At 42.3% G+C, this 26269-nt stretch overlaps 2 protein-coding genes across 16 annotated transcripts in view; one reads left to right on the forward strand and one right to left on the reverse strand.

Annotated features, from left to right (window-relative positions):
* YARS1 (tyrosyl-tRNA synthetase 1) overlaps positions 1-20077 on the reverse strand; it is a 31747-nt gene extending 11670 nt beyond the window's left edge. The window contains exons 1-5 of the mRNA XM_040228055.1: positions 19766-20077; positions 15242-15388; positions 14959-15134; positions 6985-7114; positions 4012-4092 (exon numbers count right to left, since the gene is read on the reverse strand). Coding sequence (XP_040083989.1) covers positions 4012-4092; positions 6985-7114; positions 14959-15134; positions 15242-15388; positions 19766-19822 — 591 coding nt within the window. The 5' untranslated portion in view covers positions 19823-20077. The remainder of the gene's footprint in view (positions 1-4011; positions 4093-6984; positions 7115-14958; positions 15135-15241; positions 15389-19765) is intronic.
* A 114-nt stretch (positions 20078-20191) lies between these two features.
* LOC120854227 (S100P binding protein) overlaps positions 20192-26269 on the forward strand; it is a 34482-nt gene continuing 28404 nt past the window's right edge. For 3 of the 15 annotated variants that reach the window (XM_040228058.1, XM_040228070.1, XM_040228062.1), the window contains exons 1-2: positions 20192-20272; positions 26097-26213. The gene's annotated coding sequence lies outside the window, so the exon portion shown is untranslated. Of the gene's footprint in view, positions 20298-20339; positions 20429-22650; positions 26214-26269 lie in introns of those variants that run through there. The other 12 variants (XM_040228057.1, XM_040228066.1, XM_040228069.1 and 9 more) reach the window with 7 other exon arrangements.

A 26269-nucleotide genomic window follows, 5' to 3' on the forward strand; every position in this document is an offset into this window, starting at 1 on the left:
TGCACAGTGCTGGGGAGGCAGAAGTTGAAGTTTAGGTTCAATCAAAGCATAGAGGGCTTTGTGAATACCCTGAGGTTTCATTTCAGTTTGAGACCCCAGAAAGGCCACATCCTAAGATAAGGTTTACCTCATAGGAGTAAGGTAGACCTATTCTACAAAGCCTAAGATCCACCCTTGACAGGATCAAAGTGATGAGTCAGTAATTTAATAGCCTACAGAAAACACAGCACTGAGAGCAACCACAGCATATTTATGGTGTCCCTGATACAATAAAAAAGTACAAGAAATGGGAAGCAGAAAAAAAGTGACTGACAGACAAGAGGAAACAGGCAATAAAACCAGACACAGAAACAATCCAGATACTAGAACGAGCAGATCAAGATGTCAGAATAACTGTAATTGGTGTGTTAAAAGAAATAAAGGAAAAGATGAATGAAATGGATAAAAGATGGAGAAATGTAAAAGAGAACTGGCATCTATTAAAAAAAAAAACACAAACAAATGGAAGTTCTAAAATGGCATAGTACAATACTGGATGGATTCAAAAGACAGGATTAATGAAAATGAAGAAAAGTCAACAGGTAATATTCAACTAAAACACAGAGGAACAAAAAAGAGGATACAAGTTCAGAGTTAGATCTCTGGATGGAAAACCAATGTCCCGAATGCCCCGGGGCATAACTACTGAGCCCACCTACCACAGCAAAGATCCACATGTTGAAACTGAGACCCAGTGCGCGTGTGTGCGTGCTTAGGCACTGCAGTCATATTCAACTCTTTCCAACCCTATGGACTGCAGCCTGCCAGGCTCCGCCCTCAGTTCATGGGATTCTCCAGGCAAGAGTACTGAAGTGGGCTGCCACGCCCTCCTCCAGGGAAACTTCCTGACCCAGGGATCGAACCTCCGTCTCCTGTATTACAGGCAGATTCTTTACTGCTGAGCCACCAGGGAAGCTCACAAGACCCAATACAGCCAAACAAAAAAATATTCTTTAAAAACCTATCAAACAACAAAAAAAGACAGTTAAAAAAAAAAAAAAAGATGTTCTCAGATAAAAAGAAAGCTGTAAGAACTCCTTACTGACACCTGCATTGCAGACACAAAACACAACGGAAGCTTCAGGCTGAAGGAAACTGATCTCGGATGGAAGCACAAAACTGAAAGAAGGAATCAACAGTATCAGAAAGGGTTGTTTAGTCGCTAAGTCATGTCTGACTTTCAAGACCCCAAGGACTGTAGCCCATCACGCTCCTCAGTTCATGGGACTTCCCAGGTAAGAATACTGAAGAGGGTTGCCATTTCCTTCTCCAGGGGATCTTCCTGACCCAGGGATCGAACCAGTGTCTCCTGCGTTGGCAGGTGGGTTCTTTACCTGGCTAAGCCACCAGGGAAGCCCATCAGGAAGGGTAAGTAGTGGTAAATATAGATGAAAATTGACTGTTTAGAAAACCATTGTAAACAGGTCTTTGGGATTTAAAATATATGTAAAACTAAAATATATGACAACAGCACAAAGGGCAGGAGGGCGTTAAATAAGGTAAAACTGTTGTGGGCTCTTGCATTGTTGGGAAGTGGTAAAAACATCTAACTATAATGAACTAAAGGACACGTCATCTCTAGGACAGGGCTAGGCAAAACTTTTCTGTAAAAGGTCAGATAGTAAATATTTTAGGCTTGCTGGATGACATACAGTCTCTATTGCATATCTTTTTTCATTTTTTTTTTACAACCCTAAAAAAAAATACAAAAACCGTTCTTAAAGCTTCTAAGTCATACAAAACAGGCCATCAGCTCTATCTCTGTTAGAATAATAAAAGGTTCAATTAAAAAGCCAACTATACTTCATAAAATATATATTAAAATATATATATATATAAAGAAAAAAATAAAGTCAAGGAGAAGGAAAAAATATTCTTAGAGAGAAAATATATATTTGTATACACACACACACACATCTATATTTTACATGGCTGACTTCTAACAATATGCTGATTTATTTTTTGTGTGTGTGTATATATATGCATGCTGCTGGGGCTGCTGCTGCTAAGTCACTTCAGTTGTGTCCAACTCTTTGTGACTCCATGGCCTGTAGCCCGCCAGGCTCATCTGTCTATGGGATTCTCCAGGCAAGAATACTGGAGTGGGCTTCCATGCCCTCCTCCAGGGGACTTTCTCTCTCTCTCTCTCTCTCTATATATATATATACATATATATATATGTATATATATATATGTATATATATAATTTCTTTACATGGGTAAGACTTCTTGCTGTTTCTATGCTAAGTGCCTTGCATACTTACATGTACTAGTTACTATAACACTGCTTTGTTTTGTATTTTGCTACAATTAAAACCCCTTTTACTTCTTTAAAAAAATTTTAAGAGATAAAATGAAATAGAAAATACCTCAATAATAGTAAAAACCTTACATTGTAAACATTTCCCCATTTATTAAATATATCCAAAAACCATTAAAAAATGTTATATAGGGACTTCCTTGGTGGTCCAGCGGCTGAGACAGTACACTCCCAATTCAGGAGACCCAGGTTCAATCCCTAGTCAGGGAACTAAACCCCACATGCTGTAGCTAAGACCCAGTGCAGTCAAATAAATAAATAAATAAAATATTGTAAAAAATGTTATATTATATCCCACTGGAGGATTTATTTTAATGTATTTAACTAATCCCTTGCCACTGAATACTAATTTATTTCTAAGTTGTGCTCTAAATTGTGGTGTGTGCGCTCAGTAGTGTCTCTTTCCAACCTCATGGACTGTAGCCCACCAAGCTCCTCTGTACATGGAATTGTCCAGGCAAGAATACTGGAGTGGGCTTTAAATTGATAACATGATAAATACTTCCATACAGAACTCAAGTTGCACTTTTATTTTTTTAATTAAAAAATTTTAGAATTCTGGCCACTTGGCATGGTTTACACAATCTCAGTTCCCCAACCAGGGATTAAACCTGGGCCCCAGCAGTGGAAGTGTCAAATCCTAACCACCAGGGAACTCCCAAGCTATACATTCCCCCCCGTCCCTACTCCAACCAAGCTGCACTTTAAAAATTATTTTCTGAGGACCCATTTGTGTAATTATTATTAGGACAAAGTGTAGAAACATTTTAGAGGCATCAAATCACCCATCGGAATTTACATTTTCACTGGCAGTATTTTCTGTACTCCCTTGCCAACATGAGGTTTTGAGAAGCTTTCAAAAATACCAACCACTTCTCAAAAGCCCTTTTCAACTTATTCAAGTTATTTCCCAGAAAAGAACTATTAGGGGTTTGTGCTGATTTCCTCTTCTAAACCCTGTTAAACCTCATTTCAGAGAGGAGTGGTTTATGTAAGATTCAGAGAAATATGGACCAAATGCTCTGGGAAAGAACAATAGTTCTATCTGGTGGTGCCTTTCCCTGGAAACTGAGCTATTAGGCAAGAAGCAAAAAAAAAAGGGCGGGGGGTGTGGTGGTGAATAAAAGAAGAAGAAGAAAATCCAACAGGTCTGAGGGCAGCAAGAGTACAGGCTTTTTAGTCAGACAGACCTGAATGCTAGTTCCTGCTCAGTCACTAACTGTGTGATACTGGACAGCTTTTTTATTCTCTACGCTCAGTTTTCTTATCTGCAAAATAAGGAGAATAATACCTACCATACCATATGATTGCTAGGACTGGCACATCCAAGAAACTCTAATGTGGACTTCTCTGGTGTTCCAGTGGTTAAGAATTTGCTTCCAATGCGGCAGAGGTGGGTTTGATCCCTAATTGGGAAACCAAGATCCCACATGCTGCAGGGCAAATAAGCCTGTGAGATGCAACCACTGAGCCCACATGCCGCAACCAGAGAGCCCACGTGCTCTGGAGCCTGCACACTGCAACGAAGATCCCACAAGCTACAGCTGAGACCCAGATAAAAACATAAAACAAAATAAAGAGAAACAAAGAAAGAAACTCTAATGTATACCTCTGCAACTCAAAAGAAAAAAGACAAGAAAGAGGACACTAACCTTCTCTGCAAAGGTGAAAATCTTTCTCTGATCAACGCCTCCAAACTGGGCATCCACTTTCAAATATTCTTCATCCAAGGCCTGTGGGAAGAAACATGCGAGCATGAACTCCTACTGTATTTCTTCTACATGGGTCTAAGAAATCAGAAACTTTTGAAAACCATTAGAATTTTCAGAAAGTAAACCAGGAAGCAAATAAGCAGCACTCAGTCTTCCTGCTGGCTTCAAGTGCTGGACACACATTTGCTGAGTGCCTGCTGTGAACTCCACTCTATGTGGATACTACAGGGTAAAAAAATAAGAAGAGTCTCTGCTCTCAGGAAGCTCACAATCCCGTAGGGAAGGAAAGGAAAAAGACAAAACTATATAAAAGACACTTACTCCTTGGAAGGAAAGATATGGCCAACCTAGATAGCATATTGAAAAGCAGAGACATTACTTTGCCAACAAAGGTCCATCTAGTCAAGGCTATGGTTTTTCCTGTGGTCATGTATGGATGTGAGAGTTGGACTGTGAAGAAAGCTGAGCACTGAAGAATTGATGCTTTTGAACTGTGGTGTTGGAGAAGACTTGAGAGTCCCTTGGACTGCAAGGAGCTCCAAGCAGTCCATTCTAAAGGAGATCAGCCTTGGGTGTTCTTTGGAAGGAATGATGCTAAAGCTGAAACTCCAGTACTTTGGCCACCTCATGTGAAGAACTGACTCACTGGAAAAGACTCTGATGCTGGGAGGGATTGGGGGCAGGAGGAAAAGGGGACAACAGAGGATGAGATGGCTGGATGACATCACCGACTCGATGGACCTGAGTTTGAGTGTACTCTGGGAGTTGGTGATGGACAGGGAGGCCTGGCGTGCTGTGATTCATGGGGTCGCAAAGAGTCAGACACGACTGAGCAACTGAACTGAACTGATACTCACATCAAAGGTACCCAATTAATGAGGCAGCCTGCGACAAGTGTCAAATAACTGGCATTAAGAAGCAAGTGCTGTGAGAGCGCAGAAAAAAGGGGCAAGACTGAATTAGTAAATAAACAGTTACTATCACTTATTACATGCCAGGCCTAGTGCCAACCCTGTGGATGTGAGTCAGACCGAGACCCATATTCTGCCTTCATGAAGTCAATTAACTAGCTTGGGGGAAAGACACATAAACAGGTCATTTCAATACAGCATGCCAAGGGCTAACTTACATGTTCATTTAAGGAACATGTTAACACAAAGAAATGTTTATCTCTATCTGTTCAGCCTAGTGGCGGTGAAGGCTTTCTAGAATCAGACTGTGGGCTGCGATTGTTTCTGAAGAACATACAGATGTTTTTCACCAAGGAGAGGAAACAGAATGTGAAAGGCACAGGGGTGTGAAATATTTAGGGAAACTATGACTAAGTCAGTCTGAAAAAGCATAAACTCCAAGGGATGTGGGAAGTGGTGAGTGATGAGGTTAGAAAAGTTGGTCAGGACACTGAATGTCATGTGACGCTACCTAGCATCATCCTGGCCACTGAATGATTTTAAGGAGGGAAGAACCACAATTCACGTACTACAGAAAATCACACCAGTGAGACGGCAGAATGCAGAGCTGTGGCCTGAGGGCTGGAGACAAAGAACAGTTAGAAAGCTGCTGTGAGAGTGCAGGTAAGAAATAACAATGAACGAAGTTGGTGAGGGGACTTCCCTTGTGGCTCAGCTGATAAAGAATCCGCCTGCAACGCAGGAGACCTTGGTTTGATCCCTGGGTTGGGAAGATCCCCTGGAGAAGGTTAAGGCTATCTACTTCAGTATTCTGCCACGGAGAATTCCATGGACCATATAGTCCACAGAGTCATTAGAGTCAGACACGACGGGGTGACTTTCACTTTCAAGTTGGTGGGGATGTAGAGCAAGAATGAATTCAAGAGACTTTTAAGAAGTAGCATTAATGACTGGATGTGGGGGGAAGAGGAAGGAGAGGAAGAGAAAGGTAAGCAAACAGGACGCACTGTCTAATAGAACTTTTGGTGAGGGCGAAGATATTCCACACCTGTGCTGTCCAACAGGTTAGCCTCTAGCCACATGTGGCTTGTGAGCAACCTAAAATCTAGCCAGTAAAAAAATAAAAATAAAAATAAAAAAATAAAATATAGCCAGTAGAACTGGAAAACTAGAATTTTAATTACTTCAGTAGCCACATATGACTATGACAAGAGGCTGCCATAATGGACAGTGCAGATCTAGAGTTCCTGACCAAGAGAAGACTTGATTTTCTTTTCTTTCAAGCCTAAAAAAAAATTATTTATTTTTAAAATTTTAATGTATTTCATTAAAGTTTAGTTGATTTACAATGTATATTAGTTTCTGACATATAGCAAAGTGATTCAGTTTTACGTATATATACATATATTCTTTCTCAGATTCTTTTCCATTATAGTTTATTACTAGATATTGAATATAGTTCCCTGGGCTAGAGTAGGACCTTGTTTATTTTATATACAGTAGTTTGTATGACTTGATTTTCTTATATCAAACAGTAGAAAAATATACAAGGGAAAAGAAAAGTCTATCAACATTTTCATCCCACCTTCCTGAGCTAATAACCAGTATCAATAGCTTGGTTTGAATTTTTCCATGCTTTCTCCATGCTCATACAAAAATGCACACACATGAAATATGATGTGTTTGTTTTGCTTAATGGGAAACAGGATGATGCCTAAAATTTATTTTCACTCATCACTCTGAAATTAATGTTCTTCAATAAGGGATCATGATTACTGTAAAGAAGCTATGTTGAGATGAGAAGCGTTTTAAAGGACAGAGAGATAGGGGAAAAAGTCAGAGTGGTCCAGAAGTCTGGGGGAGGGGCTGTGGGGGGAAGGAAGGCCTCCGGCAAGGTGAAGGAACAGCCAGGACATTGGTCTAACTGGGGCTGAGAGAGGTTTGTGACTAGTAGTTAGGATCAGAGCAGAAAAGGTCATAAGTGACTCCATCCCTCCCATACCTGCAGCCCCGGGTACAGCAGGCCACTCAGCAGAGGGTGCTCCACTTGCTTTACCACCTCGGCTCCAGCTTTCTTGGCATCGTGCTGTGTGACCACGGAAGAGAGGCGGTAGACATCCAGCGTGTACTCTCTGAGAGGAGACAAGAGGAGACAGCTTGAAGACGGGGCCCAGGGCTCAATGCAACCCCAAAAGTGTGTTGTTAATTCACTCTCCTGATCTTAAGACATTCAGAATCAGTTCAGCTTAGTTGCTCAGTTGTGTCTGACTCTTTGCGACCCTGTGGACTGCAGCACGCCAGGCTTCCCTGTCCTTCAACAACTCCCGGAGCTTGCTCAAACTCAAGTCCATCGAGTCGGTGATGCCATCTGACCATCTCTGCCTGCTAGTTTCTAAATGTAAGGAGTCCATCCTCTCCTGAAAATATGACTTAATTTTTATATTTTTCCTTTTTAAAAATGGATTTAAATTAGTCTTTAATCTTTCTCTTTGCTTAACTCCTAAAATAGGGCTTCTCTGCCATACCCCTCTACTTTCTTCTTCTGGATGCCTATTAAATAAACGCCAGAATTTCTCAGTCTATCGTCATGTCTTTTTTTTTTTTTTTTAACTTAAATACATGTAAGGAATAATGAACAATATTATGACTAGATTGCCCATCACTCAGTTTAAGAAAAGGGACCTAGGGAATTCCTTGGTGGTCCAGTGGTTCAGTTCAGTTCAGTTCAGTTGCTCAGTAGTGTCCGACTCTTTGCGACCCCATGAATCGCAACAAGCCAGGCCTCTCTGTCCATCACCATCTCCCGGAGTTCACTCAGACTCACGTCCATCGAGTCCGTGATGCCATCCAGCCATCTCATCCTTGGTTGTCCCCTTCTCCTCCTGCCCCCAATCCCTCCCAGCATCAGAGTCTTTTCCAATGAGTCAACTCTTCGCATGAGGTGGCCAAAGTACTGGAGCTTCAGCTTTAGCATTTCCACTGCAGAGGGTTTGGGTTCTATCCCTGGTTGAGGAACTTAGATCCCGCATGTATAGCCAAAAAAAAAAGACTTAATTACTTCTAAGGCTCCTGTGCACTCCTCCACAATCCTACTTCTTCCTTCTCCAGAGTAACCACTAGCCTGAACTTTTGTATTTCTGTCCTGTTTTGTAGTATGTTTGTATCTCTAAACAATGTGCTATAAATATTCTTATATATGTATCCTGGTACATATGTGCAAGTTCCTTTATATATGCTTAGGAGTAGAATTTCTGTGTGACAAGGGATTTGCATCTTGAACTTCAGTTCAAGATAATGTCAAACTATTTTCCAAAGTGGCTTTTAATCAATTTTATTACTTAATATTCTCATTAAAGTTTTGCCATTAAAATATTATTTATTTATATTAAAAAATTACTTATTTCTGGTTGCACTGGGTCTTTGTTGACGCTTGTGGGCTTTCTCTAGTGGAGTGCGGGCTGCTCATTGCAGTGGTTTTTCTTGTTGCAGCTTTCAGTACTCGTGGCTCAAGGGCCCTAGAGTGTGCAGGCTCAGTAGTTATGGTGCAGAGGCTTAGACGCCCCAAGGCATGTGGAATCTTCCTGGACCAGGGATCAAGCTCACATCCTTTGCATTGGCAGCTAGACACTTAACCACTGGAGTACAAGCAAAGCCCAATTTTTGACAACTGGTTTTGCAGTTTTTGACATATAATACTCCTTTGCCACTTATATATGTTATAAATACCTTCTCCTAGTGGGTGGCTTGTCTTTTTATCTTACTTTTGATGTAGTGGAGGTTTGGATTGTAGTAAAGGTGAATCCATCAATCTTTTCCTGTGACTTTTGTTTTTGGTATGTCTTGTTTAATTCTCCCTAACCCACAATCATAGGACAGTCTTACTATATGTAGTCTTTTAAATGTTTTATAGTTTGGCCTTAACAGTTAAATCTTTAATCCACTTGGAATGAACGGATCATTTCCACCCCCCAATATGGATAGCTAAAAATCTCTGCATCATTTTTTTCTTAAAAAGTTTATTCTTGCTCTGCTGACCTGTACTGCCAGCTCTGTCACATATCAAGTTTCCATATTTGTGAGGATCTATTTCTGAACACTGTTTCAGTTGTTTATGTTTATTCTGTTCCAGTTGTTTATCCTATCTCCATGCTATATAAATGACAAAGGACTTGGCATCTACAGAACACAAGGAACTTTATAAAAAAAAGTGAAAAAAAAAAAAATGGGCCAAGACACTTGCCTAGACACTTGACTGACAGAAAAGGAAATACAAATGGCAAACAAAAACTTGAAAATAATTTTTTTCAATAAATATTTTCAGATATTTTGCCCTTACACTTGAATGGTGGTTTGTGTAGGTACAGATTTTTAGGATGGAAATTCCTTTCCTTCAGAATTTTAATGGCACTGTTTCATCCCCTTTTAGTTTTCAGTGTTCCTTTGGAGAAGTGCAGAACCATTATGATTGCTGTTATTTTGTATGTGACTTTTGTCCCTTTGGAAATTTGCATATACTTTTTTGTTCCCAGTGCTTTAAAATTTCAAAATACTGCACTTCAGTGTAGGTTTATTTTCATTCACTGTATCAGGCACTCAGTGAGCCCTTTCAGTCTGGAAATTCATGTCTTTTAATTGTTCTTACATTGTTTCATCAACGACTTCCTTCCCTCTGACTTGGTTTTTCGTTTAAATACTGTGCCTCTTGGCCTAGTACTCTAGTTTTACCTTTTCCTTTTTTCCCACTGTGGTCTGTGAGGCCACGAAAACTACAATTCAAGTACATACAATTCAAGGAGTTTCCTCAAGGTATGTGTAGTCTTCAGTGTTCCTCTTATCATCTTTTATAGATTTTAAGACATATTTATTTAAACATTTAGCATCTCTGAAACCTAGATGACTATTAAAAATTAAGGCACATTAGGTTAATCAGCAGCATTTAAAAAACATCTTAGATTAACTGAATATAAACCTCTTTGTACTCCCACCTTCACTTGGTTCCCGGCCACTGAGTATTCTTGACCAATCTGTCGACTGAAGACATGTGTTCGTTGCTCAGGTGTGTCTCTCTGAGACACCATGGACTGACTGAATAACTGAGTTGGGGCTTCCCAGGTGGCGCTAGTGGTAAAGAACCCGCCTGCTGAAGCAGGAGACCTGGGTTCGATCCCTGGGCTGGGAAGATCCCCTGGAGGAGGAAATGACAACCTGCTCCAGTATTCTTGCCTGGAGAATCCCACGGAGGGAGGAGCCTGGCAGGCTACAGTCCATGGGGTTGCAAACAGTCGAACACGACTGAAGTGACTTTGCACACACACATGCATGCATGCCTATTGTTATCAGATTAAATTGTGATTAAAAAAAAAAAGAATACTAGGTAGCCATTCCCTTTTCCAGGGGATCTTCCCAACCCAGGGATTGAATCCGGGTCTCCTGCCTTGCAGGCAGATTCTTTACTGACTGAGCCACTAGGGAAGACCATATTTTTTAGAAGGCTTAAAAAATATCTTATCCAGCATTTAAAAAAACACTTTTCAGCAGGAAGGTTGATCAGAGTACCTAGTCTGTCAGATTGCTGGAAACAAAAGTTCTTATCTATAACTTAATCATGCTTAAAGCTTTTTTGTCCATCTCTGAGCTACATTCTAGGTGAATTTTCTAGTACAGGCAGACTTCATTTTACTGCACTTCACTTTATTGTGCCTCAGATACTGTATTTGTTAAAAACTGAAGGGTTTCTTCTGTGGCAACCTTTCTTCGCATGAAGCAAGTCTATTGGTGCCATTTTTCCAACAGTGTTTGTTCCTTTCATGTCTGTGTCGCATTTTGGTTAACTCTTGCAATATTTCAAACTTCTTCATTATTGTCATACATGATCTTTCATGTTACAGGCATACCTTGGGGATACTGTGGGTTCAGTTCCAGATGACCACAAGGAAATGAATATTGCAATAAAGTAAGTCATATAAAGTTTTGGTTCCCTAGTGCATACTGAAAATCAGAGACATTACTTTGCCAACAAAGGTCCGTCTAGTCAAGGCTATGGTTTTTCCAGTGATCATGTATGGATGCGAGAGTTGGACTGTGAAGAAAGCTGAGCACCGAAGAATTGATGCTTTTGAACTCTGGTATTGGAGAAGACTCTTGAGAGTCCCTTGGACTGCAAGGAGATCCAACCAGTCCATTCTAAAGGAGATCAGCCCTGGGATTTCTTTGGAAGGAATGATGCTAAAGCTGAAACTCCAGTACTTTGGCCACCTCATGCAAAGAGTTGACTCATTGGAAAAGACTCTGATGCTGGGAGGGATTGGGGGCAGGAGGAGAAGGGGACGACAGAGGATGAGATGGCTGGACGGCATCACCGACTTGATGGACTGAGTTTGAGTGAACTCTGGGAGTTGGTGATGGACAGAGAGGCCTGGCGTGCTGTGATTCATGTGGTTGCAAAGAGTCGGACACGACTGAGCAACTGAACTGAGTGCATATTCAAGTTATATTTATACTACGCTGACGGAGGAGCCTGGTAGGCTGCAGTCCATAGGGTCGCTAAGAGTCGGACACGACTGAGCGACTTCACTTTCACTCTTCACTTTCATGCATTGGCAACCGACTCCAGTGTTCTTGCCTGGAGAATCCCAGGGACGGGGGAGCCTGGTGGGCTGCCGTCTATGGGGTCGCACAGAGTTGGACACAACGGAAGCGACTTAGCAACAGCAGCATTCTATTAAGTGTGCAATAGCATTATGCCTAAAAACTCTACATACCTGAAAAATAAAATGTACATGCCTTAGTAAATACATGCTAAAAAATGCTAACCATCATCTGAGCCTTCATCAAACTATAATTTTTTTGCAATAGTAACATCAATAGGGGTTTTGCTAACTTCAGACTTCATGAAGTTTAAGAGAAAAGAAGCCATAACATTGAAGTGCAAGGTGAAGAAGCAGGTGCTGATACAGAAGCTGCAGCAAGTCATCTAGAAGACCTAGATAAGAAAATTAATGAAGGTGCCTCCATCAGACAACAGGTTTTCAGTGTAGACAAAACACCTTATATTGGAAGAAGATGCCATCTAGGACTTTCATAGCTAGAGAAAAGTCAGTGCCAGACTGCAAAGCTTCAAGGACAAGCTAACTGTCTTGTTAGGGGGGATACAGTTGGCAACTTTACGTTGAAGCTAATGCTCATTCATCATTTCAAAAATCCAAGGCCCTTAAGAATTATGTTAAATCTATTTTGCCTGTGCTCTAGAAATGGAACAACAAAACCTGGATGAAAGCACATCTGTTTACAACATGGTTTACTGAATATTTTAAGCCCACACCATCCTTACGGCAGAAAGTGAAGACGAACTGAAGAGCTTCTTGATGAAGGTGAAAGAGGAGAGTGAAAAAGCTGGCTTAAAGCTCAATGTTCAGAAAACGAAGATCATGGCATCTGGTCCCATCACTTCATGGGAAATAGATGGGGAAACAGTGGAAACAGTGTCAGACTTTATTTTGGGGGCTCCAAAATCACTGCAGATGGTGACTGCAGCCATGAAATTAAAAGACGCTTGCTCCTTGGAAGAAAAGCTATGGCAAACCTAGGCAGCACATTAAAAAGCACGGACGTTATTTTGTAGACAAAGGTCTGTATGGTCAAAGCCATGGTTTTTCCAATAGTCATGTATGGATGTGAGAGCTGGACCATAAAGAAGGCTGGGCTCTGAAGAATTAAGGCTTTTGAACTGTGGTGTTGGAGAAGACTCTTGAGAGTCCCTTGGACTGCAAGGAGATCCAACCAGTCAAGCCTAAAGGAAATCAGTCCTGAATACTCACTGGAAGGACTGATGCTGAAGCTGAAGATCCATTCTTTGGCCACCTGATGTGAAGAACTAGGAGAGACTGAGGCAGGAGGAGCAGGGGACGACAGAAGACGAGATAGCGGGATGGTAGGATGGTATCACCGATTCAATGGACATGAGTTGGAGCAAGCTCTGGGAAATGGTGAAGGAGAGGGAAGCCTGGCATGCTGCAGTCCGTGGGGTCACAAAGAGTGGGACACAAATGAACAACAACAACGCAGAAAAAGGTTCTTTTCAAAACATTACTGCTCATTGACAATACATCTGGTCATCCAAGAGCTCTGATTGAGGTGTACCATGAGATTGACGTTATTTTCATGCCTGCTAACACAAAATCCATTCTGCAGTCTGTGGCTCAAACAGTAATTTCAACATTAAAGTCTCATAATTTTAGAAATGCAACAAAATTTGTCATTCATGGGAAGTGGGCAAAATATCAACATTACAAGGATGTGGAAGAAATTGCTTCCAATTTTCACAGGTGGAAGTGAAGGGTTCAAAACTTTAGTAAAGGAAGTAACTGTAGATATAATGGAAAGAGCAAGAGAACTAGAATTAGAAGTGGAGCCCAAACTGCTGCAATCTCATGATAAAACTTAAACGGATGAGGAGTTGCTTCTTATGGATGAGCAGAGAAAGCGGATTCTTGAGATAGATACTATTCCTGGTGGAGATGCAATGGAGACTGTTGAAAAGACAACCAAAGATTTAGAATATTATATCAACTTAGTTGATAAAGCAGTGGCAGGGTTCGAGAGGACTAATTCCGAATTTGAAAGAAGTTCTACTGTGGGTAAAATGCTATCACAAGGCATCACAAATTACAGAGAAATTGTTTGTGAAAGAGTTAATTGATGTGACAAACTCCATTGTTGTCTTAAGAAATTGCTGCAGTCATCCCAACCTTTGGCAACCACCACCCTGATCAGTTGCCAGTCATCAACATTGAGGAGAGACCCTCCACCAGCAAAAAGATTATGACTCACCAAGGGCTCAGATGATGGTTAGCATTTTTTAACAACACAGTATTTTTAAATTAAGGCACACACACTGCTTTTTTAGACATAATGCTATTGCACACTTAACATAACTTTTATTTACTTATTATTTTTGTCCACACTTAGTTGTAGCATTCAGAACCTCCCTGACCAGGGATCAAACCCATGCCCCCTGTAGTGGAAGCAGGGAGTATTAACCACTGGACCACCAGGGAAGTCTAACACATATTTTCACATATTTTTATATGCACTAGGAAATCAAAATATTCATGCGACTCACTTTACTGTGACATTCCCTTTACTGAGGTGGTCTAGAACCAAACCTGCAATATCTCTGAGGTATACGCTTTATTTAAAACTCTTAAGCAGTAGATCTGAGTTCACATCATGGCCCTTACACTTACTAGCTGCATGAACTTGGGAAACTTAAATCTGAATCCATTTCCTTATCTGTGAAATAGGACAGAACAATGCTTACCTTTTAAAAAGTTGATCCAAGGGTTTAAATGTAAAAGTGACCTTTATAGAGATACATGGCCTATTTGAAAGAGGCAGTGGGCAGGGAGGATTACTTAGGAAACTGGAAGCTAAAAAATTAGGGCACAGGGAGTTTCCTGGTGGTCCAGTGGCTGAGACTCCGTAATCCCAATGGAGGGACCTGGGTTCGATTCCTGATCAGGGAACTGAATCCGGCATGCCACAACTAAAGATCCTGCATGCTGCAACTAAGACCTGGCAGAGCCTAATAAATAAATAATTTTTTAAAAATTAGAGCAAAAAATTATATGAATGCTGATGTTACAAATATGATTTTTTCTTCACATTTCTTTTATTACTATTTGCTGAGTCTGGGAGGAGAAAGGGAGGCTGCCACTCTTCCATATGCTGTGAGGTCTACAAGGCCAAGGACCTTGTTGTGGTGACTTTTATATTCCCAGCAAATAGTATGGTACCTAGGCATTTACTCGCCAGTAGACTTTTGATAGATGAATTAAAAGGACAAAGTATATACAATTTTTAATGGTTCTTAACAAGGAGAGCCCAATATCTTCGAATCCAAATTTAGACTGCCCTGACTCCCCAGGCCTGTAACTAGCTAGAAGCACCAGACCCATGAGGAGGGTGGAGCACTTACTTGCTGAGCTGGTAATCAGTGCCTTTGATGAACTTGAGCTTCTCCAAGGGCACCCCAATGCTCTCCAGCATTGCCTTGATCACATTCTCATAATAGCTGGTTCGAAGTTCTAGAAGTTCCCACGGAGCCTTCATGTTATCCAGGTATGCGTGCAGGTCCGCAAACAGAATTGTTACCTGGACAGAAAAGATAAAAGGGGTCACCAAAATGTGAATTTGTTCAAGTACCTCCAAACAAGCAAGTAAGTCTCTCTTTTGGCCATTGCTCAAATATTAGTTCTTACCTCACATCCTGCTTTCAGGAAGTCTGCGATCTTAGACATGGGCACAAAGTAAGCCACATGTGGCTTGCCTGTAGTTGCTGTCCCCCAGTAAACTTTAAGTTCCCGCTCCTTCAGTATCTCCTTCAGCTTCTCTTCCCCGAGAACCTCCTGTAGTGGAAGCAGAAGGGCTGCTTTAATGGCAGTGTGCCACCTCACTCACCAATAACCCCAGATTTGCAGATTATATCCCCGTAATGGTAGAAGGCAAAGAGGAACTAAAGAACCTCTTGATGAAGGTGAAAGAAGAGTGAAAACGCTGGCTTAAAACTCAACATTCAAAAAACGAAGATCATGGCATCCAGTCCTACTGCTGCTGCTGCTGCTAAGTCGCTTCAGTCGTCCGGTCCCACTACTTCATGGCAAATAGATGGGGGAAAAAAATGGAAACAGTGACAGACTTTGTTTCCTTGGACTCCAATATCACTGCAGTGACTGCAGCCATGAAATTAAAAGATGCCTTGGAAGAAAAGCTAGGACAAACCTAGACTGTGTATTAAAAAGCAGAGACATCACTTCACTGACATAGTCAAAGCTATGGCTTTTCCAGCAGTCATATACAAACATGAGAGTCAGACCATAAAGAAGGCTGAGTACCGAAGAACTGAGGCTGATTCAAACTGTGGTGCTAAAGACTCTTCAGAGTCCCTTATACAGCAATGAGATCCAGTCAATCCTAAAGGAAATCAATCCTGAGTATTCATTGGAAGGACTGATACTGAAACTCCAATCCTTTGCCACCTGATTTGAAGAGCCAATTCCTGGAAAAGACCCTGATGCTGGGAAAGATTGAGGGCAGGAGAAGGGGGCGACAGAGGAGGAGATAGTTGGATGGCATCACTGACTCAAAGGACATGATTTTGAGCAAACTCTGGGAGATAGTGAATTCAGGGAAGCCTGGCACGCTGCAGTCTACAGGGTCCCAAAGAGTCAGACACAACTGAGTAACTGAACACCACCACCTGCTCATCCTTTACCCTGTGACAAGGAAAACAAAGGTATGTTTCACTGAGAGTCCAGACTCAGAGCCAGCAGGGAGGTCTAGCCAGGCTCTCAGTGCTGAGTGAGAACCAAAGGAAGCTGATGCTGTTGCTAGTACCACTCCAGTGTAATGACAGTGACTTTAGGGAAACGGAGACTGTCCCTAACCCTATCTTCCCTCCAATTACCTTCAGCTCATGCTCCTTCCTTTCACAGCCAGTTTCTTGAAAGGTGTCTCTTCTGCTCTCCATTCCTTATCTCCCATTCCAGTCTGAATTCCACACGGCATCACACAACTGAAAATGCTCTTGCTAAGATCATAGATGGCCTCCAAGTTGCTAAATTGAATGAATACTTTTTAGTCCTCACTTCATGGAAATCTCTTTGGGTTTCCTCTATTTTAGTTTTCCTCCTACTTTTCTGGCTTCTGTCTTTCAGATTTCTTTGCAGCTATTTGTCTTCCTAATTATCCTTGGGGCCTATCTCTTTCTACTTTACATTCTCCGTAACTGATCCTCTTTAGCTGCTTCAATTACTACCTATGAGCTGTGCTGTGTGCTGTGCTTAGTTGCTCAGTGTCCGACTCTGTGCGACCCCATAGACGGCAGCCCACCAGGCTCCCCCGTCCCTGGGATTCTCCAGGCAAGAACACTGGAGTGGGTTGCCACTGTCTTCTCCAATGCATGAAAGTGAAAAGTGAAAGTGAAGTCGCTCAGTCATGTCTTCGCAACCCCATGGACTGCAGCCTACCAGGCTCCTCCGTCCATGGGATTTTCCAGGCAAGAGTACTGGAGTGGGGTGCCATTGCCTTCTCCCAGGTCTCCCTAAATCTCCTGCTCACACCTATATAGAACATGTACTTGTTATCAACCCAACTAATTCAATCACGTGTTCAAAATTAAACTCATGCTTTCACCTTTCTCCTTCACTTCCCAGGCATCTTTTTCACTTACAGTTTCACCCCTAGTGCAGTAAATGGTACTGAGTTGCAAAAGTTACTCTGAAACAGCTCTTAAGTCCTCCTACTTCTTTCCACCTTTACACAACCAACAAAGTCTTGGCCATCATAGATCACACCAAGATAACTGTAATAGCTTAACAGGTCTCCCAAATCTACCTGTTTTCTTCAATCCACACCACAAAAGGAAGCCAGAGAGGTCTTCAGAACAAAATTCGATTAATCATTTGCCATTTAAATAGTTTATTTAATAATTTCCTTTGCCCTAAGACAATATTAGAAAAATCCTAATAGGCTAGTGAAAGTCGCTCAGTTGTGTCCGATTCTTTGCGACCCCATGGACTGTATTCTCCAGGCCAGAATACTGGAGTGGTTAGCCTTTCCCTTCTCCAGGGGATATTCCCAACCCAGGGATTGAACCCAGGTCTCTCACACTGCAGGCAGATTCTTCACCTGCTGAGCCACAAGGGAAGCCCAATAGGCTAGTATACTGTGACAAGAGATTTTAGTGTTTCTTCAGGTGATGGTTTGGGGAAACTATTGGAAGCCATGAAAGACAAAAATTGTTTTGCTGGTTTGAATCTCTATTAGCAGGACTTGTTAAAATCGTATGTTCCAAGCCAGTTGGAGGCTGATCCTGCATCCTTCAAGCCCCTGACTATGTGGACACTTGGAGTTTTTACTACTCAAGGAAAGGTCATATCACTTAATCTTTAAAACCTGAGTAAATCAATGCTAATAGCTTTGTGTGTTGTTTCTCCCTAACCTCTCCTTATGGAGAGAGGCTAGGAAACAAAGAATCTGGCTGAGGCAAAGCATATAAGAATCTCTGGTTAAGATGAAGTTATGAGAACGGGACTTCTCTGGTTCAGTGGTTAAGACTCCATGCTTCCACTGCAAGGGACGAGGGTTCAATATCTGGTTGGAAAAAAATCCCACATGCTGTGTGGTATGGACAAAAGAAAAGATCAAGTTATGAGTGAAAATAACTCAAAGGTCCATCAACTGACAAATGGAAAAATAAAATGTAGTATATTCATATAAAAGTATTATTAGTCGCTCAACTGTGTCCAACTCTTTGTGACCCCATGGACTGTAGCTTGCCAGGCACCTCTGTCCATGGAATTCTCCAGGCAAGAATACTGGAGTAGGTTGCCATTCCCTTCTCCAGGGGATCTTTCCAATCCAGGAATCCAACATATAATGGGATATTATTCAGCTGTAATAAGGAACAGAGTTCTGGTAAGTGTAACATGGATGAAACATGAAAACATTAAGCTTAGTGAAAGAAGCTAGACATAAAAGTCCACATACTGTGATTCCATTTATATGAAATGCCTAGAACAGGCAAATTAAAGACAGAAAGCAGATTAGTGGTTCCCTAGGTCTGGGGAGAGGCGAAGAATGAACAGTGATGAGTAATGAGTACAGGCTATTTTTGATGAAGTAAATGCTCTGGAATTAAATAATGATGGTAATCGAACACCATGTGACTACATCAAAACCCACTGACCCACACACTTTAAAAGGGTGGATTTTATGGTAAGTGAATTGTATCTTATAAAAAGAGAAAAGTAAGCTACTGCCTTCAGAATAAACCCCACTGTCAAACATTGCCAACAACACCCTCATGACCTGGTCCTTGCCTGCTCCTCCTAAACAAACTAGTAAGATGTACCATATGTCAGATCGTGATCAGTTCTATGGAGGAAAAACAAAACAGGCTGAGTAAGGGATGAGGCAGTTTTGGTGGCAGGGGGTTGTTATTTAAATAAAGGCCACAGATGATGTGACAACAGAGGCTGAGAGAGTAGAGAATGAGCAATGTAAATATTTTCTAAGTGCTTGATCTGCACTTTGCTTCCTTTACTCCAGACAATTTAGCCTTCTCTCAGAACCACAGAGTTCCTTCCTCCCTCTGGCTCTTGACCTGGGTTCCCTCTACCTGATGCGTTTTTAACTCCCATTATCCTGGTTAACTTTTACTACTACAGTTTCTGGAACCAGCAAAACACAGGTGAAGTGAAGAGGTGATCCGTATCCCTCAGGGCAGTTTAGAGGTTATTTCTCAACCTTCCCTGAACACTCGCCTCAGCCTTCCCTGAACACTCTCCGCAGCTTTCCTCCTAACTTCCTTTCAATAAAGATCTCCGCGTAAAGTACCTTTCAGTACTAGTTTCGACTTAATGAAATGTCTGGATCCTGGGTCCTTGCAAACGTCTGATTTCCTCCAGACATGCTCTGGGAGGGTAGGGTCCTGACGTACCGCCCAGCCCCTTAGCACCGCGACCGGCACATAATAGGGTGGGTGGGGTGAATTCAAAGCCTGGCTCAACGCAAGTAATGGCACACAGGAGGTGAGATTACTGTGATTTCTGTAGTAATGGATTGACTGACCGACCGGCAGCAAGGACTGCAATCTCTCTCAGAGCTGCCTCGGCGCGGAATCCCGCGTCCCATACACTTATGACCCCGTAAGAGGTGCTAAGGCTCACTTGGACCTCCGGCCCCCAGTTCCCAACCGCGCACTTTCAACCCCGAGGCCCGACCTGCAGGTTCCGGGTGATAAGGTTTAGCTTCTCTTCAGGGCTCAGAGAATCCCCCATGGTTCTGTCGCTGCCGTCTCCAGCGGTTAGCCCGGCACTCGGGCCCCTTTCTCGGTCGCTGCCGCCGCCGCCGCCGCGTGCCGGAAACTGTCACGCGGGTCCAGGTTAGGTTGCATCAGCTGAACTCGTCGCTCGGCTTGATCCGCCTGCACCCTTCTCCTCCTACCAGCAGCCAGGAACAGCCAAGTGTCGAGCGGGTTGATGAGACGAAAAGGGGTGGAGCCCGTAGGTGGGGATAGGCAGTGTAGGGGGGCGGGGTTTCGGCGCCTGCGCCGGGCACAACCCTCTGAGAGGCGGGGCGGCTTCCTGCCAATCATTGCCTGTTTGCCCTCCCCCTGGCCCTGGTCCGGCAGCCTCGGGGTGGGGGAGGTCGGGGAGGGGGCGATAAGATGGCGCAGGGGGCGGAGTGAGGTGCCGTCGTTCGCCTAGGCTTTGGCCCGGCTTCCGGAGGTGAACAGCTGAGGGAGGAGCGGGGGTCGGCGAGCCTCGGCTGGGACGGGGAGGGGGGCGCCTGTTGCTTCTCCTGAGGGCCGCGCACGCCGTCCGCCCCGTTGAGGGGTTGAGGCCCTCACCTTGCTGGGAGAAGGGCTCGTTTTCGTTTCTGAGGTGATGGCGGCGGGAGGGGGGAGTGTCTGTGCCCCCCCCCACCATTCACGTCGGCGGACGATAGATGCCCCTCACCCTGCCCAGGCATAGGGTGCCGTCTGGTTACCCGAGAGGGGCCAACGACGTCTGTTTTCTGTTCCCGGTGGGGGTGGGGATTGGAGGTGGCGGTGGGGGTTGCCTCTGCCCCCTGCCCCAAGGCGGGAAGGGTGTTGCTAGGCAAAAAATCGCTGTCTTTCCGGCCGCGCCTTGCAGGCGGGTAGGCAGCGGTGAGAGGCTGGCCCGCCCCAGGGGAGAGCGGAGGTGTGGGACGGGCAGCCATCCGCAGGGTGAGGACGTACCGCGCCGCGCTGCTGAGGGGCTGCTTTGGCTCCTGCTGGGGGAAGAATGGGGAGCAAGCCCCGAGCTGCTCCCGCCTTCCGCGGAGAGGCGGGAACTCTTGGTTTTTGGGGGAGGAGGGAAGTGCGAAGGCCCTGCCCGCAGGGCAGTGCAGTACGGCGGCTATAGAGCTTCTAAGTGAGAGCTGGGGGCGGCCAAGCCGTATCCTGCGTTGGACGAACTGCGATCAAGCACTCGAGGATCGGAGGTGCCACCAGTTCCTTCCAGGGCAGGAGAGCGGTCACTTGGCATCGCCGGGTGGGCCCGGGAGAGGAAGTGATTGAATTGCCCATCTGCTGCCCCAACCTGATTTCCAGTTTGATGGGTTTGTTAGAGGCTTCAAGCTTTAGCATCCTGTCTAAATCATTAAAAAAACATTTTCTTTTTAAAAAGAAACCTGTTGCCTCGGCTGAGTAGTATTTGGTTTCTGTGGGAGGAAAGTCCTGGCACCCTTATCTAAGTGAGCCGTTACCTAAAGCAGAGATTTGCAGCCCGAGTTGTTTTTCTTTCCTGCAGTGTCTACAGTTACCTCAAAGGGAGTTGCAGAATTCTTACAGATAACTGCAGTTCAGTTTAATTTGGCTTAAACTTTATGCCCGTTTCATGGAGTGATAAAGGCTACCGAGTGTCTTTAATGCTGTATGTCTCACATGTATTGCACATAGGAAAGGTTGGAAATCAAAGCTCAAAGATCAATGGGTCTTTTGGAAATAATCCTTGCCCTTGGCCAAACCTGTCAGATCCAGCTTGGTAATGGTCTTGGTTTTAGAGCCTTGAAAGAGGGGTATGAGGTTGTGTTTGGTGTTGCAGTTTTAGTGGCCTGAATAAGGCTTTGTGTTTTGAGGCAATAGGTTTTCTTAGGTACGATAAAAATAGAAAGGGAGCTGGTTTCTGAGGTTGCAACCAGGTTAGAGAACAGAGCGAGGGGGTGGTAAACTGAAGTGTGAAGAAGGGGGTGGACAGATGAGAGAGACATGGAAGGACAGAATAGGGTCACAGAGAATTAAGAGGTAAACGGGAGATGGGAAGTATATTTTTCTTTTAAAAATACGATTTTCATATTTTATTAAAACGATTTTTTTTTTGGTGGTGGCATGTGGGATCTTAGTTTCCTAACCTGGGTTTGAACCCCGAGCCCCCTGCTTTGGCAGCATGGAGACTTAACCACTGGATTGCTGAGGAAGTCCCAGGATCTTCATATTTAAGATTACGACAAAGCAAGTGCCAGGAAAGGCAGGTGATGGTAGAATGGCAGACAGGCAAATACTAAGGCCGTCTTTGTGGAACTTCACTTTATTATCTTTTACATTGTGCCTGTAGTATGCTAAGTGCTTTTGTATTCATAATCTCATTTATAATTCTTACAACGACCTTATGAGGTAGGTACTATGATGGTCCCTATTTTACTTGAGGGGACATTTGAAACTTCAAAATGTAATCATTGTTTCCCCACTGGCTTCTTAATTTTGTTTTTGTTTTTGTTTTTTTTTTAGCAAAAAGTAGTTTTAGTTTCCATTGTTCTTTATATCTATTTCTAATAATAAAAATGTGCCGGTAGACTTAGGAAGAAAATAATCCATAAAGTGAAAAATTTAAAGGTTTTTAACATTATAAGAATTACAGTTCAAGATGTAACAAATGTTTATAAAAAGAGCTAGCTATATCATATGACTTAACATTTTTAATTATGACTAAATATATATGTTCATCATCTTCCCTTCCATCATGCTCCTCTCCAGTATTTCCTAGCTCTGATAATTGGCATCATTGCCTAAGTCTGAAATGTGGGCATCATTCTTAATTATTACCACGCTGTCAGGCTTCCCTTGTGGCTCAGCTGGTAAGACTTCTTAATTTTGAAATGGTTTTATTATTAAATATTTCAAGCATGTAAAAGTTACAGTTACACCATATGACAATAATGAATACTATTAAACCCCCACTCAGGTTTATTGTTTTAGGTCTTTTCCTGTTAGTGATTTTTAAAGAAATAAAACATTACAAAAAGAATCGAAGCTACTCACGCCCCCTTACCATTCCTCTTCCCTCCTTACCACCAGAGGTAATCACTCTCTTGAAATGGCATATTTTTATAATTTCATAATATATCCATGTTTGTATCCATACACAGTTTACATTATTGTTTCTTTAGCAAACTGCAAGAAAAAAAAAAGATGGGAATCTGTAGATTAAAATACAAGATTTATCAACCAGCTTTAATGTATGGACCTTACTTGGATACTGTGTTTGTGTTTTTTTTTAATATGACATTTTAAAAATAGCTGGAAATATGAACTGGATATTTTATGATAAGGAATTTTTGTTATTTACAGATGAAGTGATGTGATGCCTGGGATTTGCTTCAAAATAATCTGGTAAAGGGGAAAGTGGATGGGGCAAGATTAGCAATGGGTTGATAGTCGTTGGGGCTGGGCGATGGGTATGTGGGTATTCATTATTACGTTGTTTTTGCATATGTTTTCAATTATAAAATTTTAATAAGGTAATAAAATTGTAAAGAGAATGATTTGTGCAAGTTAAATATATGTTTATGGTATTGTTTTGCATGCTAAGAACATGCAAATTTAGAGCAAAGTTAGACCAATTGGAGCATCCTGTGAGGAAAGCTCAGAAGAGCTGGCTCTGTGCCTCTGGATGTCATGTGGCAAAGGAATTGATGCTTTCAGTGGCTATGGAGACTGTTGGTCCTGTGTGTGCATAGTAAAGTTAGCAAGTAATGCCTTTTTTTTTCCATTGAGGTTTGACCACATTCACAGGTCATTTCTCCATTCTTCCATTCCACTTGGGAAATCAAGCGGAGCCTGTGCATAATACAGTGGCTTAAACTATTTTTGCCAGGGGACCAAAAGCCCTCTTTGATGTCTGCATCCTTCATAGTATATCAGAGAGTGTACTGAATGTAGAAGCCTGCCATTTGCTGACTGACTCTGGGCAAGTCTATCACAAGGATGGTAGAAAAAGCAAGAAAAAACATTGCCTTTGAAATTAGACTTGGGTTTGGATCCTTGTTCTAGCATATTAGCTCTGTATACTCGGTACATTAAATTCCTCTGAACTTTAGTTTCCCAAGAGTGAAAATGTATTGACTTCTTCATTTGGTTAAGCAAGTGCTTGGACTAGACCCTTTGTTTTTTGTGTTTTTTTGGCTGTATCGCACAATATGTAGGATCCCATGCTCCCTGCAGTGGAAGTGCAGAATCCTTAACCTAACTGGACTGCCTGGGAACTCCCATGACTAGACTTTTGGAAGGAGTAGGAGAGTGGTGGTAGTGACTCAGAGCTTCTCAGAAAATGGCTACTTAACCCCAGTGTCTGTCGTACTTGTGCTTGATTAACCCCAGTGTCTGTCATACTTGTGCTTGACAAGCACAAACCTTATTAAGTAAAGGAAACATTTTTCAAAAGTAAACCTTTTTTCTATTGCTGCCTGAAGAAATAACTTTATAACCCAGTCACGGGACAGAGAAATTACTTTTTCCTTCATAGAGACACCTGCTTCAGTGCTTAGAGTTTGTGTTCAGTCACTCAGTTGTGTCCAACTGTTTGTGGCCCCATGGCCTGTAGCCCGGCAGGCTCCTCTGTTCATGAGATTTCCCAGTCAAGAATACTGGAGTGGGTTGCCATTTCCTACTCCAGGGGATTTTCCTGACTCAGGGATCCAACCAGCATCTCTCTCTTGCATCTCCTGCATAGGCAGGCAGATTCTTTACCCCTAGCGCCACCTGGGAAGCCTGGTGCCTAGAACTCTTCCATGATTGCTAAAAAATTGGTAAAATAAAAAGTCATAGCAATTCTTAACTTTAACAGTTTAGTTTCTTTGATAAGACCTGTGTTATAGAGTTACATGAGTGCTGTAAAATGTGTCTCACAGTGCATAGTTTATAGTATAGGTGCTTAATAGTTTTTCCCTTTTTGTCCCATTTATCTCATTTCTAAGATGAACAAGGCTTTTTTTTTTTTTTTAATTTTTCCCTGTTTTATTGAGATACAATTCCCATATAACACTGTATTACTTTGGGGCTTCCCTGGTGGATCAGTCGGTAAAGAATCTGCCTGTAATGCAGGAGACCCAGGTTCGATCCCTGGGTTGGGAAGATCCCCTGGAGAAGATGGCAACCCACCCCAGTATTCTTGCCTGGAGAATCCCATGGACAGGAGCCTGGTGGGCTACAATCCATGGGGTTACAAAGAGTCGGACACGACTGAGTGACTGAGATTGTATTGGTTTAAGGTTTACAACATGACTTGACATATGCCTATAATGCAAGATGATTGCAACAATGAGTTTAGTTAACATACATTACTTCAGGTAGTTCTGTAGTGCTTTATTGCCCATACCATTTTGTGTTTTCTCATATTGATGCGTAACTTGACTGTTGTCTCTATTGGAAGATTATACATTCCTTGAAGGTGGAATCCATATCTTTATTTCTAAGAAATCATATAGAGACATACTATCTAGCTCAGTCATGTGTGTTGATAGTAGCTCAGAAAATGTTTTCTGAAAGAATGCATGAACCAAAACTAAAATTTAGAGGGGGAAGTGGGGTGGGGAAGAATTTACAGTTAAAAGGCTATAAGAATTTTCCAAATTTTCTATTACTTTTGCCATCTAGAAAATAATGAGAAATCAGGTCCATCATTAGCTACTTAAGACCTAATTTTTAATTATACAAGTATATATAAATATTAAGTAAAATAGTGAAGTCTCCCCTTGTCCCTCTCTCGATGCCCCTGCAGGTTATTAATCATCAATTTTGTATTGTGTTTTTCTAGACCTGTTCTTTGTGTTTATGTATGTATTGAAAATGAGGTTTTTGTATGTATGGTCATGACTACAACTTTTGAATCTTGGTGAAATCTTAGACATCAGTTCTCTATCCCTTCCATATTTTTTAAATGAGGAAACAAGTCAAAACAAGTCCCTGGTTAAATGGTTTGCCCAAATTATCACAACTAGTTAGTGACAGAACCAGGACTGTAGCCTAGGTCTTTAGACTCTCAAGACCATGTTCATCCTACTAGAGCAAATGATATTCTTAAGAAAGTATAAATTGTTGGGAGGAAGAAAACTAGTTCCTTAAGTTGCATAATTTTTCCTCTAAAGATTTTTCTTTGATGTTCTTGACTCAGAATCTAACTTTGTGGTATTTTAAAAAATATCAAGATCGAAATTAATAGATGGAGTGCCTTAAAGCATGATGCAGTTGACTTTGTAATTAGCAGAGTTGAAAGTGATGAGAAGATCCTCTAATTTTCTTTGTGCCTGCAGGAAGGTGGGAGTCAATCATTTTGACAAGTCTCCCGAAAGGAACAGCTAACAGGAGCTGAACCCTTTTTCCATTTGGTCTCGTGGCAGAGGCAGGGATCACACCAGCAGCTCCACACAGTATGAAAGACAATTTTTTTTCTTCTTGTATGCATCAAGTTGTTTCTTTTTAAATT

This window comes from Oryx dammah, unplaced genomic scaffold, assembly GCF_014754425.2.
Source record: "Oryx dammah isolate SB20612 unplaced genomic scaffold, SCBI_Odam_1.1 HiC_scaffold_27, whole genome shotgun sequence".
Classification (NCBI taxonomy): domain Eukaryota; kingdom Metazoa; phylum Chordata; class Mammalia; order Artiodactyla; family Bovidae; genus Oryx; species Oryx dammah.